Raw genomic sequence first — 21471 nt, 5'->3', positions numbered from 1 at the left:
TCACTGCTAACGTATTTCATGGAGAAGTCAAAAACTTTAAAGTCACCGGCGAGTTTGTGGAGTGAATACTCAATGATTAAGTCAACTATTTTCATAGAGGAAAACGTGGATAAGTATATCAAAATACCCCAAGCTGAGAGCATTTTTGAAACGTAAGAATGAGGTTATGCACTAAAAAGTCAAACGTTTTGCAAGAGAACAAGTCAATGATTTTCTCGTTCAGGCACCCGATAACACATATTGGTAGTGACGGTCTTAGGCATTGCAGGAGCATGACGTTCTGATGAGTTATGCAAACTTACTTTGGACAACGTCAATTTCAAAAATTTCGATGGTATTGTAGTTACAATTCCAGATTCTAAAAATGGTATGTTTCGTACGTTTACAATTACTTCTCGTCTGGGTTCTGTTTCTCACCTAGAAATTCTCAAGAATTAATCAAGATTATACTGGAAATTAAAACTGAAATTTCACGCTTTTTTATGCGATGTCAGGCACGTAGATACAACCAACCAGTCGGCAAGAATACCCTTTCTATGATTCCTAATAAGATTGCACAGTTTTTGAAACTAGAACATCCTGAAACATCGGCAACGTTACTGGCTAATACAGGAGTTGATGTATTAGCAATCACGAGACATGGTGGGTGGAAATCAGCCACAATTGCAGAAAGTTATGTTGCCGACAGTTTAAGTAACAAAAATCAAATAGTTAACATTCTTTACAATGACACTTCAACTCCAGGTTCTAGTAGTACGTCGCATCATACTGTTTTAATGGATCAGTCAGATAATACTGAGCCTCCGGTGAATGAAATAGAGTGTCAAATCATTTTGAGGAAAATGTGACGTGAGGGAAATAATTATCCAGATTTTATAAATGTTACTAAATGTAATAACTGTACAATTACTATAAATATTCCTTCATAATAATAATGAATAAAATGTAATGTTCATCAAATATTTCTATTTATTTGTTCATAAAATATACATTTATAACTCAAAATCACTTTTTTCCCTTACCTCCCGTTGTCCATAGCAACATCCACGTCTACGGTAAAATCCACTTACCTCCTTAAAAACAATGTATTAATAGTCTATTTACTGTAGTGGAATCAGATAAACTACTTTTTTCCATCTCTTCGAGAAATAGCAGAAACCAAAAATGTTCAATTTGGTCCACCCTGTATAGCTCAGTTTCGATGACATGTTGGGGATCTCGATGGTCTCATTCCCGAGCTATCTCTAGATGAAACTTCCGTAAGGTGAATTTTGATAAATTATGACATATGACACCTTCATCTTCTCGCCATTTCAAAGCCTGTCATTTAAACTAGTTCTGCCGTGTCATAACCCTATTACAATGACCCGCGCGCCTTGTGGCACGTTTACATTTCCAAACAGTCAGCGTTTTGATTTATGTTGCATCGTAAACTACTTGCTGGCGTGTTAGTACTTAAAAAAATGTTCCTTGGATTTATTGTCATGGCAGTGGCGGAGAAAACTTAAGTCTATTGAATATTTTATCGCGGTAGAACAATAACACGTGGTTTTATAGCAATAAATAATCACTTATTCAAATTCACGCAAGATTTGCGTCATTTGTGCGGTAAATCATTACCAACGAAAAAAAAGAGATAGCGTGGCAGCTGACAGTTCAGGATTATTAAAAATGAAGAGCTACCAAAGGAACAATGCGTTTTCATGTTGAGCAATATTTTTAAAATAATGAAGGTCTCGCAATTTGCGTACAAAATATGGTCGGAATAGTGATTTAATTTCATCGATAAACTCACGTTCATTGGAAAACCCACAACTGATGTGTAGATGCATCACGTGTTACTATTTGGTGCAGATTTTGGGCTGGAAGCATCATCGGACCTTTCTTCTTCGCAAAATGAGGCTAATCAGGCAATAACAGTTAATGGTGCTCGCTATCGCGACATAATAATCCATTTTCATGTGCCATGTGGGTTCAACAAGATGGTGACACATGCCATGCATGGTCGTGTAATTTCCCGTGTTGATGATCATAATTGACTGCTCAGATCATGAGACTTAACGCCGTTGGACTTTTTTTGCAATCTAAGGTTTATACCAACAAATCCACAACCATCTACGCCTTGAAGAAGGAAATTGAGCGCTGTGCCAACGAAATTCAGCCGCATTTATGCAAAACGGTCATGGAAAATTTATTCTATATACTATTCTATAATATAACCCTATGCTGTATACTTTACGAACCTATAAAAAAAAATACAATTTTTAATTAAAAAACTGTTTTCTACCAAAATTACCTCTTGCGAGAATTTTAGAACATCCTTTGTTACGGCGCTTGAAATACATTGAAGATGAATTTTTCGAGACAAAACGTCCGAGTCTGGTTCGTATCTCTTACCGTTTCCGAGAGAAGCGAATTTGTAACAGCCTCTATAAACCACTAGCTGGAAATGAGCCGTTTCCGCCCTGGAATAATTTTTGGCCAAAAACGTAATATTACGTTGACCCTAAAAGGCTTCGATATTTAAGTAATTTTTATTAGCAAAAATAATAATTTATAATAATTGTTCAAAACGGCTTGTGTGTGTTGGTCTTTAGTTCGATGCAAAACCTCTTCCTCAATGACCACTATCCGTGCGGTTCATAGATGTCAACTTCCTACATCTGGTTTAAAGTTACCTTTTTCTCTTAACCGACGATGGATAGACGAAAATGTTGTTCGGCAAGGATGTCGGCGATTCGGAAAGCGCTCAGCTTCTGTAGCCTTGCAACTTGCTTCGCCATAAATAAGATGCATGTCTGCATACTCTTCGGTTGGTCCATTTCAACAACTTAGAAGCAAAATTTCGTCGCAGACAAAACAAACGTGAAACACTCCTAGGTCCGATCATTTATTAAGTGACAGCTCTGTTCATTTGTTTCACTATTCCTCACAGGCATGGCTAGATTAGATGCGTGAAAAAGAGCTTTTTTATTACTCATGACCAACGAATTCTAACCACTAGAAGGAGCTTTGTGTATTCTTATATATGGGTTTTAATTGTAGCAAACATCTAAACAGAGAACTACCTAATAAATAAAGATATATAGTGTCAAATGTAAACAATGAGACACAACGGCAGTGGCGTACTATCAAAAAAGGCAAAATATTAAAATTTACAAAATACCAATACACATTTGAAAGGATTACCCATTTTATAAATAATTTTTACATATTGGTGATATAATGAGACGGTAAAAATTGAAGTAAAATTAATAAACTGTTTTTACTATACTCAAATTGTTTTGATATCAGTACTATTAATTAAATGCTTTTATCCAACACTTGTATATAATGATACTATAATTTCTTTGGTATTAAAGGAATAATGTGACCTATAAGTCACTAGTGAGTTATAAGTTATAAGTCATAAGTCACTAGTAAGTTATGACGTATAAAACCCACTAGTGACTTATAGAAATCATAAAAAGACAAATGTTTGGTTTATTTTTCTAGTTTTTATTAGAAAATCAATTTGAAATAGTAATAAGTTAACAAATAACCTAAAATGCTACAAACTTACAATCTACCTACTTATTAATATTAATATTAACATTTATGGTAAAGCCGTAATTTGATATTTGAAGGAGCACCATCAAAAGTAACAGAAACTATTTTGATACCTCATTCACTTAAAAATTCTAAAATTTGTTTAACAAATTAGCTTTCTCTCCACCACTTAAACCGTTTGTCAAGAAGTACCCAACAGGTATTTTCCAAAGCTACAACCATAAAAACAAGGGCTTCCGTAGCTTCTGGAATATTATCCCCATATACTTCAGTGCCGACATCAACATATTCACTGAATCGTTTCCCATTCCACTCAACACTTTGCATTATAGACGTTTCGTCAAATACCAAATTGCCCAAAATTTCTGTTTGTTTCTTTTACTTTCATTTTAATAGCATCAGCCAATGCTGATTCCTAAAAATACATATTGTTTACAGACACAGAAAGAATAAGTATTTTTCAACTTACATGAATGATACATTGAGCAGTTTCTGTTGTCATATTTCTTTTTTAAAAATTTCAGAAGATAATTAAGGCTACAAATTCTGGCTTTTAGACGACTCTTTGCCTGCTCAGACTTCGGATCTTTATTGTTTGCATTTTAATTTTTTTTCTTACAAATACTCCAATTTTTTCTTGCTCTTTTTGGACTATCCATGTCAGAAGTATGGTATTCTCCAAAATATCGTGGATAAAGCCTTTTCCTAAAAATTATGAATTATCTATTCCAGATTTATATAAACACTTACGGTAGTGTTTATATAAAATAAAATGGTAATATATAAATAGGTAACAAGGTAGAATTTTCTTGGTATTTTTTGAAATGTACTAAATAAAAAAAAATGTTAGATAGGTAAGCAGATAGCAAAATTATAGGGTATTAGTTGTAGATACTATACAAAGGATATACAGGGTCGGAAAGTCCTCATGGTTTATCGGACGTTACATGAGAGCGATAAAGAAAGTCATAGAAATCCGTGCGATAGAGAAAGATGGCTATAATGAAGGCGTCTAATAGTCACCGCCCATTTCGCCCATTTTGTGGAAGGGAGGAATGGGCGGTGACTATTAGACGCCTTCATTATAGCCATCTTTCTCTATCCCACGGATTTCTATGACTTACTTTATCGCTCTCATGTAACTGCCGATGAACGATGGGGACTTTTCGACCCTGTATAATTTGTTAATTATATTTTTATAACTTACTTTACGTTTATAATTTTATTACGATTGGGTGAATCCCTTCCTATTTCTGATACAGTTAAAGTTGATCAATGCTTTGGTGATGTGTCACCAAATTTCAAATATATTTCAGAAAGATCTGTAGCCTTATTTGTAGTAGATAACAAGCCTGATTGAGCACTCAGTGTCGATGACGATGAACATGTGGATATATTTTCTGGTTCTTGTTGCGGTAAGATTGTTCCGTAGGAACATCATTTAGAGAAATATTTTCCTTATTAGAACTGTCTGATCTATCAAAATTAAATAAAAAGGTAAAGAGATACTAGGTAACTGTAAAGGCTTCTTACTTGTATATTTTAATCAATACAAAAGTTATTTTACCTGCTATAAGTAGAAGCTATTACTTACTATATATCTAATGGCTTTGTCAGAAAATCATTAATTGCAAAATGATCAGAACAAACAAAATGTTGTCGGTAACCTAGGGAGAGCTTCCACAAGTTTCTCCGTTCCAGATTTTTAGGAAATCTACAAAATACAGGTATTATTCATAATATACATATAATATTACTGAAACAGGAAAAAATAAGTTGAACAATTAAAAAATATATCTTTTTAATAATTTAGATAATGATTTACTCAGTATTTTATAACTGCAAATTAAGTACTAAATGTAAAACACCTTTACGTAATTCCTCAAACGCCGCCCATGTTGCTTGTTTACTTACCTGCGAAAAGACCGCTGCTCGCCCTTTTTAAATAAAACATTACAAATAATACACTTTCTAACCATGTCTTAGCACTAAATAAATGTCCATTCATAAAAACTACACAACAATAAGAGGAAAATGCCATACTAAACACAAATAAACTCAAATACGTTAATAGCGGCTACACACTTTTCCTTTGACAGATGTCATCGACAATCATCGAAATGCGGACGTAGGGGGGCATATTAATTCGACCAATAGAAATTTGTGTCTCCTGAAGATCTGATTTATTTATGTACATTCGCAAACAAATACATCCAAAGCTTCTTCTAGTGGTTCGTTGCTCATGACGGTTAAGTCGTATCTTTTCGCATGTTTTTTGGGTCGGTAACTAGCTGTTTGCCCACTCTATATATTTACATGCGGTAATCTTATTGTCGCACGCGAATTGCCAATAAAACACGCAAAATTTAAATACCTACAAACTCGAAAATATTATTTTTAAAAAGTGACATTTAAATGACAGTTATTTATGACAACTTAAACTGAATAAAAATATGTGGGCCTCACCGGGGCTTTGCCTCTGGACTCTAAGATTTCATTGCATTCATAATAAAAAATAGTATGTGCAATTCGTGCGGTTGTCTATTTTGCCCACTTGAGCTCAACTCCGCTCTCGTGGGCAATATAAACTTACCGCACTTATTGCACAATATACTAAATATTATCACACAGTTGTGGATAAAACCAATTTTTACCAACATTGTGTGCAGGACATGCTGTTGGTAAACACTCATCAGAATAGATAAACGTGTTTATTTTGTTTCAAGTCATTTTTTGCGTTAAGCTTAATAAAAATTATTTAAATATCAGTCTTTTGGTGCCAACGAGATAACGTTACGTTTCTGGACAAAAATTGCTCCAAACGGCCCATTTCCGACTAAGGGTTTAAATGCAAAAATTTTCTTCCACAATGTCCACTATATTCCCTCAAGTTTGTCAACAGCTTTTTGAAATATCCTGTATATGTCTTTCAAATTTCAATAAGTATGTTGATTGCTTTTGGAGATACTTTTCAATACTTGTTGTTAAAGAAAAAATTACTTTGACGCTGTGTTTTATGAAAACTCTTATTCGTATAATTTATGGTACAATTTTCTGAGAGACACACCGTATAAGCTTATGGCTAATGCTACGTATGCTAGGAGAATGAATGACTATCATTTCTATACCTACAGGGTGTCAATTAAAAGGGCGTCTCCTATGTAGGTATCTCGCTTAATATACGATGCGCATCAAAATTCTTTATATGTTTTTTTAAGAAATTTGAGATCCATGGCAAACTTTATGAGTAATCATAAAAAAAACGGAAAAGTACAGAAGGTTTAGGGCCGTCTAACTTTTTTATTTTAAGAGATAGAGAAAACTCATTTTAATAAAATTTCATGGCAAAATTGATATCTTTCACCTAGTGTAAACAAATTTTTTAAGTATCGGATGTAATTTTCTGGGCCCTCTACGTGGACAAAAAGAAATGTCATCGAAGCAGGTTGTGAATACAAAAAATTGCTTGTGTTTTTCTCTTTCATGCGATTTGCCTTTATCTTTTATATTTATAACATTTTTTTTATAATTTTGGTATCAAAAATGTAGATTAATGCAGAAATTGTTTTAAACATGCCAACTACAAAAAATTTTATGAATATAATGTACTTCTGTTAAACAAAGAATCTGCAATATCTAGCACCCATCAGTTTACCATCATAGAAGTAAGATCCTATGATTTTGGTATCAACAATTCTAATCCAAACGTTTACTGAGAACCTTATGCCAATATAAATTACCATTAGCCTATCAAAAAGTATATTGCTACAAAAATTAGACACATCTGACCAGAGGATTCTTCTGCATATAAAAGGATCTTCCCTCTTTTTTTCTTGTCACTACCTACAGAACCCTAATCTCCTCGGTTTACCTCCCTGCCTCAAGAGATTCACTATTTTCACCTTATAATATTTGAAGCAATTTTTTCGTAATATCCTTGCACTCCTTCTCTACATTGGAGTTTACTTCAATATATCACTGTTTTATTAATTTTTCATATTTATATAATTTAAAATTCTGTTAACATTACCTATTTTATTAACAACACCTGATTTTATTGCCCTGTTCTTCTTAATAGATCTATATCAGCGAAGGTTTTCAACATATTACATTTCTCAATTATGTGAAAATATCATTATTATTCAAAATGAACAGCAACAATTTTTAAATCAGCAGTTATAACAATAAACAATTTGTTAAATGGTGACATTACTGGGATAACACATTTGTTTTCATAGTGTGTTACATTTAGCGTAAGCTGCTTTTCTGTGCAAGAACAATGTTGAAGGCTCAGTTTTTTCTAAAGTAAAAAACCAATACCTATTATAAAATAATGCGAAGAGAAAAATATGTATTTTGCTTAAAAGAAGTACATATATTTATTAAATATTTTGTAGTTGACATTCTATAACAATTATAGTAAATATATAGTAAATATAAAAGATAAAGGCACTTTGTAGTATATCGCATGAAAGAGGAAAACACAAACAATTTTTTGAAGCCACTGCCTGCTTCGATGACAATTTGCCAGCGTAGAGGGCGCAGCAAATTACATACGACACTTTAAAAATCTGTGTGCACTAGGTGAAAGATATCAATTTTGCCATGAATACGCTTCCGTTTTTTTTTTATAATAACTCACAAAGTTGGCCATGGATCTCAAACATAAAGGCCTTAAAAAATGCAACAAAAAACATACATTTAAAGATTTTTGACGTGCGTCGTATATTAAGCGAGATACATAGGAATGGCCCTCTTGTAGTAGACAGCCTGTATGTCTAAACTCTATACAAACTGAATGGCGTGAACAGTTAGGTGAAAGCATAGTTTAAGGCCTTGAAACAAGTCACAAATATAATAACTTCGACCTCGAAATGAACTTAACTCAAACTCTCCGGCGTAACCGGAGCTTTTAACTGTCAATTATTACAGTAGTCGTGTACTTTGTGACGGCAGTTGCCAAACATCCGACACAGTAATTTGCAACTTTTCAGTGGAACGATTAGTTCGACCAGCCGCCCCCCGATGCTACTGATCAAAGGCTCTAGAATGATATTGTATAGCAATAGAGCTTTAGTGCAGGATTTGCAACAAGTGGAAGTGCATTCGGAAGTTCAGTTATACAACTGAATGTCATGTACACTTGGGGGCATAATTAGTGCATTAGTAGTAATTTTAGTTTAAAGTTAATTTTACTTTTAACGCTCAAAGTTAAGCTAATTTAATTATAAAATAAAAATAAATAATAATACGCCAAATAATGTGCATAAACCAGTGGGAATATAAAAATTTTCTAACTCTCACAATCCTTTATTTTAGATATTGATTACATACAACTAGTTTCGAGGTCAAAATTCCAAATTAGTCGTATGAGTATGTAACCAATCTACAATAAAGAATTGTGAGTTAGAAGACTTTTATATTCGCACTGGTAATATGAACTCACATTTATCCATTTCACGTTCTTTTTTAATGTGATAAACTTTGGACATAGATTACCGCAATTAACGATAACTTATCTAAATCACTTCTGCAACTTAAGGCCAACTCTTTTAATCATGATTGATACAGTATGTCCAAGAATAACGGAATACCACATATTCGTGGACTCAAAATAGGCAGATTTAGGCTAATTCACCTATATCCGAATCGCTTGTTTGCCAGCTAGATGGCCTCAAAGTTCGTAAAAATTTTTTGAATTTTGTAAATAACTCGAATACGTATTATTCGATACTAGTTTTGGGGTATAGGCTTGCTTCCAATCTACAAAGTGTTTTTTAAAACTTGCGACTCCTACAAAATTGATGTATAACTTTTTCCTCTTTCGAAAAATAACTATTTTTTATTTGATAGGTGATACCATTTGAAAGTGTTTGGGCCTCTTGTAAAATTTTGGTTAATTGAGCGGTTTCGGTATAAAAAAATATTTTTTAAATGTACAGGCTGGTCCATTTTCGATGGGAATTCAGGGTATTTCAGAAACTACTAAATATACAATAAATCTGACACCACGTTCTCGAGCTCGATTTTCATGGCAAACTCGACTCAGAACAGATCAGAAATTTGCTATTTTCATTTGTTTCTGACTTACAGGGCGTTTCTCGTTATTGTGACACTTTTTAACATGTCTGGATCTCTGCTGTTAAATAAGTTAGAGTTAAAGTANCAAGCCGATCTCTGCTTGGACTCAAAACTTTCCAAAATGTGTTTATAAATTGTCAATAAAGCATCCAACGTTGAGTAACCAGCTCGAAAACCAAACTGGAAATTACTAATCAACTTGTGCTCACTCAAGAAAAACTTTAGATTTTCTGCAAAAGCCTTCTCATATATCTTTGCAAACACCGATACCAAAGAGATACCTCTATAATTCGAAATCTTATCACTTTCCCCCTTTTTATAAATAGGGACGATCAAACTCTGTTTTAAAATAGGTGGAAATGAACCCTGTTCAAAAGAGCTATTTACAAGTTTAGTAAGAGGTTCCTTTATGTCATGAACCACTTGCTTAAGGATAGAACAAGGAATACCATCAAAACCTCCTGAATCCTTGATAGAAACACTATTTATCACCTCGACCATTTCCTCGTGAGAAAGTGGTAACAGATTCAGCCACCCTGTCTGAGGAAAAAAGATAGTTGTTAGGATTTACATCCGACTTACAGCTTTCACGAACAGAGTCTAGAAAAAATGAATTAAAAGCTTCCGCAGATTGCGCAAAAGGCACCGACTTATTTACATCATCTACAAAAGAGATAGGAACACTAGAGCGGTTATTTACATTTACATGATCCTTTATCACATTCCAAGCAGCCTTTGATTTATTCTGCGCTAACGCAATTGATTCCCTATAGCAACTTCTTTTTACCTCTCTAATAGATTTTTTGTGAGATTTACTTAATTAGTACAGATCCATATTTCTGTCTGTAGGGCAAAATAAGTACCTTTTATACAAGTCTTTCAACAAACGGCACTGTTCCCGAATCAGAGGGGTTATCCAAGGTTTAGTTTTGGGTCCATTACCCCTCCCAATACGAAACGATTTCAAGAGGAAAGACAAATCAACTATCTCCATAAAACGGGAAAAAAACTTATCAAATTTATCATTGCTATCAAGTACGTTATCAATCAGAGCATTCCATCCCACATTAGCAGCATGAAATTTAAAAATCTGAATATTGAAATCGTTCGTAAAATCACGTCGTTCATAAAAACGAGTTTTATCAGTAATCGAGCTGTTACAGTTAAATTCAATCAGCTGCATAGAATGATCAGAAAAAAAGGGAAAAACAACTCTGCCCTTACAATAGGTACCCTGACTCTCACAAAAACATTGTCGATTACAGACTTTGAATTCATATTTACACGAGTATAATCATAAAAACTTTGTACAAAACCATACGCGTCAAATAAATTTACTAAAGCAGTGGCGTTCTGACTCCTAACGTTGACATCCAAATTTATATTGAAATCACCACAAACAAACAAATACTTAAACTTAAACTTGGAGCAAATTAGCGTCAACAAATTTTCTAAATAACTTAAAAACAGATCAACGTTAGAGTCAGGTGCCCTATATAAACTAACTACTAAAATATTCACATATTCAACAATAATCTCTGTAGCAGCATATTCAAATACAGATTGGACTCGAGTCACATTAATTGCTCTAATACTAAAACTGCCAATTGTATCGCGAATATAAATCGCCACACCACCACCAGCTTTATCAACTCTACAGTAGTAATCAGTTAACTTATAATTATTAAGCTTTAAAACTAAAATTTCTTCAGCTGAGAACCAAGTCTCGCTCAAACATACAACGTCCGGGAAATCTAATGATTCCAAAAAAGTATACAATTCTACCAATTTATTACGAGCGCTTCTTATATTAAAATGGCAAATTCCAACACGATTCGCCACATTATTAGACAAATGATCCAGACGATTGCTTACGCCCATGAAAAAACTTAAAATGTTTTATAATAATATTTTCAGGCCAAAATCCAGGACTGTAAAGTTCATCACGCACTTGTTCAGAGAAGACTGTACTTACTCGAAAAGCAGCATTAGACCCCTTACTGACCAGTTTTACAACCTCGAATTCTTGATCCTGCATTTTATTTTGTAAATAGGAAATAACACTGTCCACCGTAGTCTCAGCTCTGCATCTCCCCACGTAGAGCCATAATTTCTTAGCTGGAGCAGCCAAGGAAGAGCCTTCAGTAATAGCAGCCGAACCCCTAATAATATTCTTATNAGTAGTAATCAGTTAACTTATAATTATTAAGCTTTAAAACTAAAATTTCTTCAGCTGAGAACCAAGTCTCGCTCAAACATACAACGTCCGGGAAATCTAATGATTCCAAAAAAGTATACAATTCTACCAATTTATTACGAGCGCTTCTTATATTAAAATGGCAAATTCCAACACGATTCGCCACATTATTAGACAAATGATCCAGACGACTGCTTACGCCCATGAAAAAACTTAAAATGTTTTATAATAATATTTTCAGGCCAAAATCCAGGACTGTAAAGTTCATCACGCACTTGTTCAGAGAAGACTGTACTTACTTGAAAAGCAGCATTAGACCCCTTACTGACCAGTTTTACAACCTCGAATTCTTGATCCTGCATTTTATTTTGTAAATAGGAAATAACACTGTCCACCGTAGTCTCAGCTCTGCATCTCCCCACGTAGAGCCATAATTTCTTAGCTGGAGCAGCCAAGGAAGAGCCTTCAGTAATAGCAGCCGAACCCCTAATAATATTCTTATTCCGTTTCATAGGGACGCCACTGGCGACCGACCCATCCGTTTTGCCGCTATCAAATGGCTGGCACTTTTTAGTCAAATTCCTAGTATTTCTTTGTTCCCCCACAGCTACTACTTCTTGTGATAATGCGGAGGACTTCACCTTATTATTAGAATCATTAACAATTAACGAATCCATATGTTTATTCTTCGTTAACAACCCAATCAGTTCTTTATTTGTTGGAACCAAGTCACTTACTTGCTGTTCCAAAGATAATAATTTTTGTTGTAGAGCTCTTGTTGACTCGTTGACTAAATTAGCTATGTAATCTTTTAAGCTTTCATCATATTTTGTCTCCTGACTAATACTTTTAGAAGCAGACCTCGTCATCTTGAAGCTATCTACCACCTCAGATAACAAGCCAGAAAATAATGTCAGACACACAATATAAAAATCAGTAATTTCAGAGCACTATATAAACACGTGTCTACTATCGACGATGTGTACGTGATATTCTTCGACATCGAAATGAACTTAGCTCAAACTCTCCGGCGTAACCGGAGCTTTTAACTGTCAATTATTACAGTAGTCGTGTACTTTGTGACGGCAATTACCAAACATCCGACACAGTAATTTGCAACTTTTCAGTGGAACGATTAGTTCGACCAGCCGCCCCCCGATGCTACTGATCAAAGGCTCTAGAATGTTATTGTATCGCAATAGAGCTTTAGTGCAGGATTTGCAACAAGTGGAAGTGCATTCGGAAGTTCAGTTATACAACTGAATGTCATGTACACTTGGGGGCATAATTAGTGCATTAGTAGTAATTTTAGTTTAAAGTTAATTTTACTTTTAACGCTCAAAGTTAAGCTAATTTAATTATAAAATAAAAATAAATAATAATACGCCAAATAATGTGCATAAACCAGTGGGAATATAAAAATTTTCTAACTCTCACAATCCTTTATTTTAGATATTGATTACATACGACTAGTTTCGAGGTCAAAATTCCAAATTAGTCGTATGAGTATGTAACCAATCTACAATAAAGAATTGTGAGTTGGAAGACTTTTATATTCCCACTGGTAATATGAACTCACATTTATCCATTTCACGTTCTTTTTTAATGTGATAAACTTTGGACATAGATTACCGCAATTAACGATAACTTATCTAAATCACTTCTGCAACTTAAGGCCAACTCTTTTAATCATGATTCATACAGGATGTCCAAGAATAACGGAATACCACATATTCGTGGACTCAAAATAGACAGATTTAGGCTAATTCACCTATATCCGAATCGCTTAGTTTGGCCGCTAGATGGCCTCAAAGTTCGTGAAAATTTTTTGAATTTTGTAAATAACTCGAATACGTATTATTCGATACTAGTTTTGGGGTATAGGCTTGCTTCCAATCTACAAAGTGTTTTTTAAAACTTGCGACTCCTACAAAATTGATGTATAACTTTTTCCTCTTTCGAAAAATAACTATTTTTTATTTGATAGGTTATACCATTTGAAAGTGTTTGGGCCTCTTGTAAAATTTTGGTTAATTGAGCGGTTTCGGTATAAAAAAATATTTTTTAAATGTACAGGCTGGTCCATTTTCGATGGGAATTCAGGGTATTTCAGAAACTACTAAATATACAATAAATCTGACACCACGTTCTCGAGCTCGATTTTCATGGCAAACTCGACTGTCAGATCGGAAATTTGCTATCTTCATTTGTTTCTGAGTTACAGGGCGTTTCTCGTTATTGTGACACTTTTTAACATGTCTGTATCTCAGCTGTTAAATAAGTTAGAGTTAAAGTAAAAACTGCTCAAGACTAATTCTTTGGCGTAGAATTGAATGCCGGTATTAGATTTTTAGTAGATCTTAAGATTTCGGAGTTATGACCCAAAGTTATATTTTTTTAAATGGAAATCGTAGCTGACCATGGCCTAAAAAAATAGAGATTTTTTTCCGCTTTTCAGCAATATATCACATGCTATAGTTATTTTTACAAACACGGGAGATACGGGGTGTTTTATATATAAATTATATTTTTTTTTCCTTTTTAATATGACCGGCTATGAAAATACAGATAAAACTATAATTCTTACTTTTACAAAAGTCATATCTGTTGTAAAAATATGACATTTATTTTAAATGCACAACATATACTCGTGTGATAATATAATACTAACGAAATTTTAGGAGATAGGTGGATAGGAACAAACGGACCGATCAGATGGCCAGCTAGGTTACCTGATTTGAGTCCGTTGGACTTTTTCCTTTGAGGTTTTCTAAAAGACATTATATTTAAAATTCCTTTTAATAATATTTCAAATACCTATACATTTAATGAATGCTACCCGAAGCGTTGCCAGAAGATGCGTGAAATGTGTGACAGTTGAGGGACGGCAATTTGAACATTTAGCTATCATTTTTGAAAGTTTTTATTGATGTAGGTACTTACTATTGTTTAATTTACGTTTAATATTGTAACTTCAGTTGAAGTGGAATAAAAATTTGAAAACTCTGTCTTTTCTTATCTGTAATATATATTTTAAATAAACGTCATATTTTTACAACAGATATGAGTTTTGTAAAAGTAAGAATTATAGTTTTGTATGTATTTTCATAGCCAGCCATATTAAAATGTAAAAAAGGATCGAATTTATATATAAAACACCCCGTATCTTCTGTGTTTGGAAAAATAACTATAGCATGTGGTATATTGCTGAAAAGCAAAAAAAAATCTCCATTTTTTTAGGTCATAACCAGCTACGATTTCCATTTAAAAAATTATAACTTTGGGTCATAACTCCGGAATCTTAAGACCTACTAAAAATCTAATACCGGCATTCAATTCTACGCCAAAGAATTAGTCTTGAGCAGTTTTCACTTTAACTCTAACTTATTTAACAGCTGAGATACAGACATGTTCAAAAGTGTCACAATAACGAGAAACGCCCTGTAACTCAGAAACAAATGAAGATAGCAAATTTCTGATTTGACAGTCGAGTTTGCCATGAAAATCGAGCTCGAGAACGTGGTGTCAGATTTATCATATCTTTAGTAGTTTCTGAGATACCCTGAAATCCCATCGAAAATGGACCAGCCTGTACACATTATCTTGCCACTTAACAATACTTAACAAAGTGCCAGTAGGCTCTGATTTTGTAAGTTCACTGTAATTTCAGTTTGATCTTTAAATCATTGTACCTGCCAATTCTGTTTTACTAGAAGCGGAATAATAAATATTCACAATGGACAAGATTGTGTATGCTCAAGAAAATCCACATGCTATCAAAGTGAAACATTATGAGCATGATTTTCGCATCAATGTTTGGTCTGGGATTATTGATAGCATTATTATTGGCTCTGTTATTCTACCCAGTAGACTGAATGGGAAAATTTATTTAGAATTTTTGCAAAACTCGAGTTATTGAAAGATGTGCCCTTATTACTCAGAGCTAACATGTAGTTTATGCATGATGTCGCTCCGCCACATTTCACTGTAAATGTCCGGCATTATCTGAACCAAAGATTCCCTTGTCGATGGATCGGTAGAGGAATAAATGTTTCTGTTAACTGGTCTGTACTCTGAAAACAACAGTGCATGTTTCCACATGTAACACTGAAGAAGAGTTGTGGAGAAAGAGGAAAAGTTATGAACGGTTATTATCACCATACATCAATTTTGTAGGAGTTGTGAGTTTTAAAAAACACTCTGTATAACACCTAAATTTGTAGATTGAAAGCAAAAGTCTACACCCTAAGAATAATCAAAATCTATTAATATATTTACATTCAGGACGTAAATGACTTTTATGTTCACCTACAAAAATCCATGAAATTGGGTGGTATAGATGACAGAATTAGATCACCAGTTTATTTTTTATTATTAACAAAATCATAAATTATAACAATCATTAATAAGAATCCATTTAATTATGAATCTATTTAACAGGAAATCAAAGAATATTTACTGCACATATTAAAATATGTGCAGTAAATTGTAGATGACATATATGCAGGTTGTCTGGAAAGGTCATGTCAAAAATGAAGAGATATACAGAGGAGGTCAAAATAGTTATAGTATTTCATAAAAAAATTTTCCTATAGTTCGATTCCTCTCTCACTTTGCCAAAAAAAAAAAGGTATACCGAATATCAGTCGATATACTGTACTGTTTTTGAGAAAATCGAATTTTATTTACAACATACATGTATTGTATCTTGCTTCAAAATTTATTTTTGTCATATTTTTCTTCCTATTTACTTATGTATCTTTTCAAGAGCTGATTTTAGGCGAAAATGGAAGAGGGAAACAATGTTTGTAATAAAATTTTTTACAAAATATGACTAGTTACAAATCGAATGAATCATGATTATTATTGTAAAAATCGAAAAAATCGCCAAAAATGGAGTTGATAAAACATTACTTTTTAGGGAATTTTTTTGGGGTCTTTAAATTGGGTATAGGACCTTCATACTAGGCTCAAGAAAACTTCATGTTATGTAAAATCATCACATCAAATTTCATCAAAATCGGTTTGATAGATTTTTTTTTGAAGTTAAAAAAAATTGATAAATGATTTTTTGTTTATATCTCCGAAATATTATTATATTAACCGATCTCAATTAAATTTGGTACAGATAATGTATGATCATAGGCCTTACATTCCCTAAAATATGAGCTTTAAAGGTTCAACTGGACAGAGATCATCTCCTTTTTTTACAAAAAACCTACGCCACTGCATTTTTTACAAGTCATTGTAACTGATTTTTATTCTAATGCACAAAATACGTAAAAAAGGCTACTTTAATTTTTTCCCTAAGATTCGCCATTCTCAAGTTATTCATACCAATAAAATCCCCTTGTGGCAGACACTTCTAACCATAGTATTACAAGAATATTTATGTTTATGCTTAAAATCAGTGCAATTTGTAAGCACATCAACAAAATTATTTACACTCCTTTTTACACCACCTGTGAGGTAGTGTTCCTGGCGTGTTTTAGTTTTCCCTGTAGGTCTAATATTCTTTACAAATAGGTAAGAACAATTTAAATCAAAATAATAATAAAAATATATTTACCAAGCAACAGTAATTAAACAAGAAACAAAATTGACGTTACGTATTTACAACAATAGTTAAAAATGCGAACCACTCACATCGATACATTTCTGACATCTTCTATTAATGGAATTAATTGAAACTATTATCATGTGGTGGTTTTCTTTTAATTCATTACAGCCGTCTTTTATTCGTTGCAGTAGTTGTGGTCTTGTATCTGTTGGAGTAAAATAAACTTTACTTTTCAAATAACTCCAAACATAGAAGTCTAAGACACTGGACCCTCTGCATCATTATGATTGGCATTGGTATTTGGTCTTCTACCTATCCATCGCCTCATATAATTTTCATTAAGCTATTCTTGTATTATTCTCACAGAATGCGCAGGAGCATCATTCATTGCATTCTCCTATTTTGTCGTATATTTAATGGAACATCCTCAAATAATTCAAATAGATGGTTTTCTAGAAAGTTTATAATTTATTGAGAATTTAGACGAGTGGTAAGAAGAAAGGTCCAAATATGCAGATTGTAAAAATTCACTAGCCCTCGCCTTTGGTAAATGTACATTTATTATTATTTTGATTTAAGTTGTTCTTATTTGTAAAGATAGTGAGTCAGGCTTCCAGGGGAAACTAAAACACGTAAGGAACTCACAGGTGGCGTAGAAACGAGTGTAAAGTATTTTGTTGATGTGCTTGCAAATTCCACTTACTTTTAAGCATAAACATAAATATTATTGTAATGTTATGGTTAGAAATGTCTGCGCAAGGAGATTATGTTGGTATGAATAACTTGAAAAAACTTGGGGAAAAAATTCAAATTAACTTTTTTACGTATTTTGTGCATTACAATATATAAATTCGTTACAATAACTTGTAAAAAATGCAGTTGCGTAGGTTTTTTTTTTAAAAAGGAGATGACCCCTGTCCAGTTGTACACCACTGGTTGTACCTACAAAGCCTACTATCATAGATTATTTGTACCAAATTTTATTGAGATCGATTAATGGATTTCTGAGATATAAACAAAAAATCAATTTGTTTTAACAACTTCAACACCCTTTATCCCTAAAACGGGGCTGTTCCAGACCAATGTTTATGAGACAACACATATTATTTTAAAAAGATCTATCTGCCCTCGAAGTTTCCTGCATAAAATTCGGACCACCCTGTATATTTAAATTGTGTAATTCTTATAAAACCTGACAGGCCAACTTTTTTATTTGATGTAATAGACTAGTACTTCCAAATGCAATGTTGTAGGAAATAACTTGACTAAGAAAAATTTACAAATAATGCTTTCTGGTGTTGCCAGATTTCTTTAGTAGCTACTAAAAATATTCTTTTAAATGGCAATACCTTATCTTTTAACATAATTTGACAAATCTTCAAATTCTGAATAAAAAATATTATGTAACATTTCTTTATTGGAGTAGCCATTTTAGAACAATCAATTATTATTCAACAGTAATACAGCTTTTTTTGCTAAAAGGAACTAAATAGTTTAAAATAACAGTAAAAAATAACTTTTATTAACTAATCAATAATAAAGTGTTCAAAGTCTCCTTGTAATTAATCTACAATAATGAACTCTTTTAACAATATTATGACTAACATTTTCAAACATATTGGGCGTAATGTTATTAATTTCCCGATTGTCTCAGTTCATCAACATAATTAGGAGCGGCTACGTATACTTCGGTTTTAACAAATCTCATAGGAAAAAGTCTAAAGGTGTGAGGTCAATCGGTCTAGCAGGCCACTCAACTGAATCCCGTCTTCCTATCTTTCTGGCAGCAGTTCATTAATATAATCCCGCACATTTAGCGTAAAATGAGGTGGTGTCCCATCCTATTTGGATTAAATAACTAATTCATTTTAGCAACTGAATTAAAATGTTATTTTTATGCACATTCAAATATAACACAATGGCAGCACAATAATGATGGATGCTGTACGAGCTCTATGACAAATGGTCGATGGGTTAATTTCAAAAAAATTTTTATAGGTTCGATTCGCTTTCGTTTAGAAGTTACAAGCATTTCGAATTATTCAAATTATTTGTGTTTAAAGTTTAAACATTAGTTAACCTTTATTAACCAAATTAACAAATCTTAAGACTATAAAAATTGTTCAAAATGTCCACCCTCGGCACGAATGTAATCTACTAAAGACGACGGCAGGCGACGGATGAGATTTGGATAATTTCTTATCTGGTTAGCTTCATCCTGAATTCTTTCAAGTAACTGCATGGTAGACAAGCTGCTTCATATGTCCCCATAAGTCAAAAGGATTTAGATCTGGGGAACGCGGTGGCCATGCTATTGAACCTTGTTGACTTATCCATTTATTTGGGAAATTATCATTTAACCCAAGCAGTTACTTGTCTCTCTCTCTATGCAGTGGTGCACCATCGTGCTGATACCACATATTCTGGGCAATATTAAACCCTATATATACAAAGAGAATATCTGCATATTCTTCAGTTGTAAATAAATGCATTTTATATTTAGCACTTTAACGCTAAATGTTAAATGAATAAACAAAATGACACACATAATAATTATTGTTATAGCAACCATCATTTTCTTTATCAGACCACTTTGATTGAAATACGAAATTATGTTTTTTTAAATGTTTGTAACTTCTAAACAGAAACGAATCGGACCTATGTTTCTTTAAAGAAAAAAATGATTTGAATTAATCCAGCTACCATCTGTTAAAGTTTGTCATAGAACTTGTAAAACACCCTGTATTATATAAAAAAAATATTCTATAAAAGAAACTTAATCGATCGTTTTCGTGTAAGAGTTGATTTACTAAGTTGTTTTTTAATTTTTTCATAGGTGGAAAAATATATCACAAATAAGTAATAATTTTTTCTTTTTTTTTCAGATTAGGAAATATGGTGACACAACCAAGACTAGAAACCTAGATTTCAATCAAAATCCTGCAAAATGAATTCCATAACAAAGACGTTACGTCCGTCAATTCTCTTTCTAACCACAATCTATATCTATTCTTCTTTTGGTTTGTCAGATAAAGTGAAGCAACAAGATTTGAACGACATCGGCGCGACATCGCGAGATACGATATTGCTCAGTAACAACTCGATAAAACCATCGCGGTCTAACTTGGAAGCATTTGACAACGAGCGAAATGTAATCAACGAAATAGGCATTTATTCGCAAAACATATCGTACCCGTTCAACGGTAGTTTCGAAGAAGACGACGAAGACCCTACGACCGAGGATTTCCTAGAATTTATTTACCCCAAGAGCTGGACGTGGGCTCTGATTTTTTTTCATTGCATTGTTTTCGTGGTCGGGTTGGTAGGTAACTGTCTGGTCTGCGTGGCGGTCTACCGCAACCATACCATGCGCACCGTGACGAACTATTTTATAGTGAATTTGGCAGTGGCGGACTTTCTGGTTATACTGTTTTGCTTGCCTCCCTCTGTGGTGTGGGACGTCACCAGCACCTGGTGGTTCGGGACTGCAATGTGCAAGATCGTCCTCTATCTTCAGGTAAGTCGTTTTGAATGTTTGATTTATACGGAGTGTTCAGAGTGTCAGACTGAGCTTTCGTTTGTTGACAGATATTGCTGTCCAAATGATATTAATGAAAAAACACATAAATGATATATTAAAATCGTCAAATAATGGATAGTGGAGTTGAGAAAAAGAAACAAAATATAACAAAAATTAAAATATTTAATGAAAAGTCCGTGAAATTTATTGTTAAATAAAGTTTAATAATGTACAAAAAAATTATTCGGACCGCAAATTATACAGTGCCTTCATAAATGCTCGAGTCCCACGTGACCAAGACTGTTAGGCAACCAAACTTACAAGGGAGTCAATCATTAACACAAAATTCCCTAAAGACAAATGATAGTCCAGTAGAGTATAAGTATATTACATTTCTTTACAAACTTTAATCTGCAAAATGTGTTTCTTTCTTCAATAGAAAAAAAAATCATGTTTTACATTTTTAGATATTTAGAATTTTTCCATTTTATATGGGAAAAGTATTTTTTTGTTGAAGAAGGTTAACCTTTAAAAAAATATAAGCCCTTTTGTAATCCACTTTCA

The 21471-nt window shown here is 33.2% G+C and overlaps 1 protein-coding gene across 1 annotated transcript in view; it reads left to right on the top strand.

Annotated features, from left to right (window-relative positions):
- Window positions 1–20993, top strand: part of LOC108908145 (orexin receptor type 2-like) — a 69307-nt gene extending 48314 nt beyond the window's left edge. The window contains exons 2-3 of the mRNA XM_018712080.1: window positions 20273–20904; window positions 20976–20993. Coding sequence (XP_018567596.1) covers window positions 20335–20904; window positions 20976–20993 — 588 coding nt within the window. The 5' untranslated portion in view covers window positions 20273–20334. The remainder of the gene's footprint in view (window positions 1–20272; window positions 20905–20975) is intronic.
- The last annotated feature ends 478 nt before the right edge of the window (window positions 20994–21471 follow it).

The sequence above is a fragment of the Anoplophora glabripennis genome, unplaced genomic scaffold, assembly GCF_000390285.2.
Source record: "Anoplophora glabripennis isolate ALB-LARVAE unplaced genomic scaffold, Agla_2.0 scaffold429, whole genome shotgun sequence".
NCBI lineage: Eukaryota > Metazoa > Arthropoda > Insecta > Coleoptera > Cerambycidae > Anoplophora > Anoplophora glabripennis.
The sequence above is the reverse complement of the archived record's forward strand: the minus strand, read 5'-3'. Positions and strand labels throughout refer to the sequence as shown.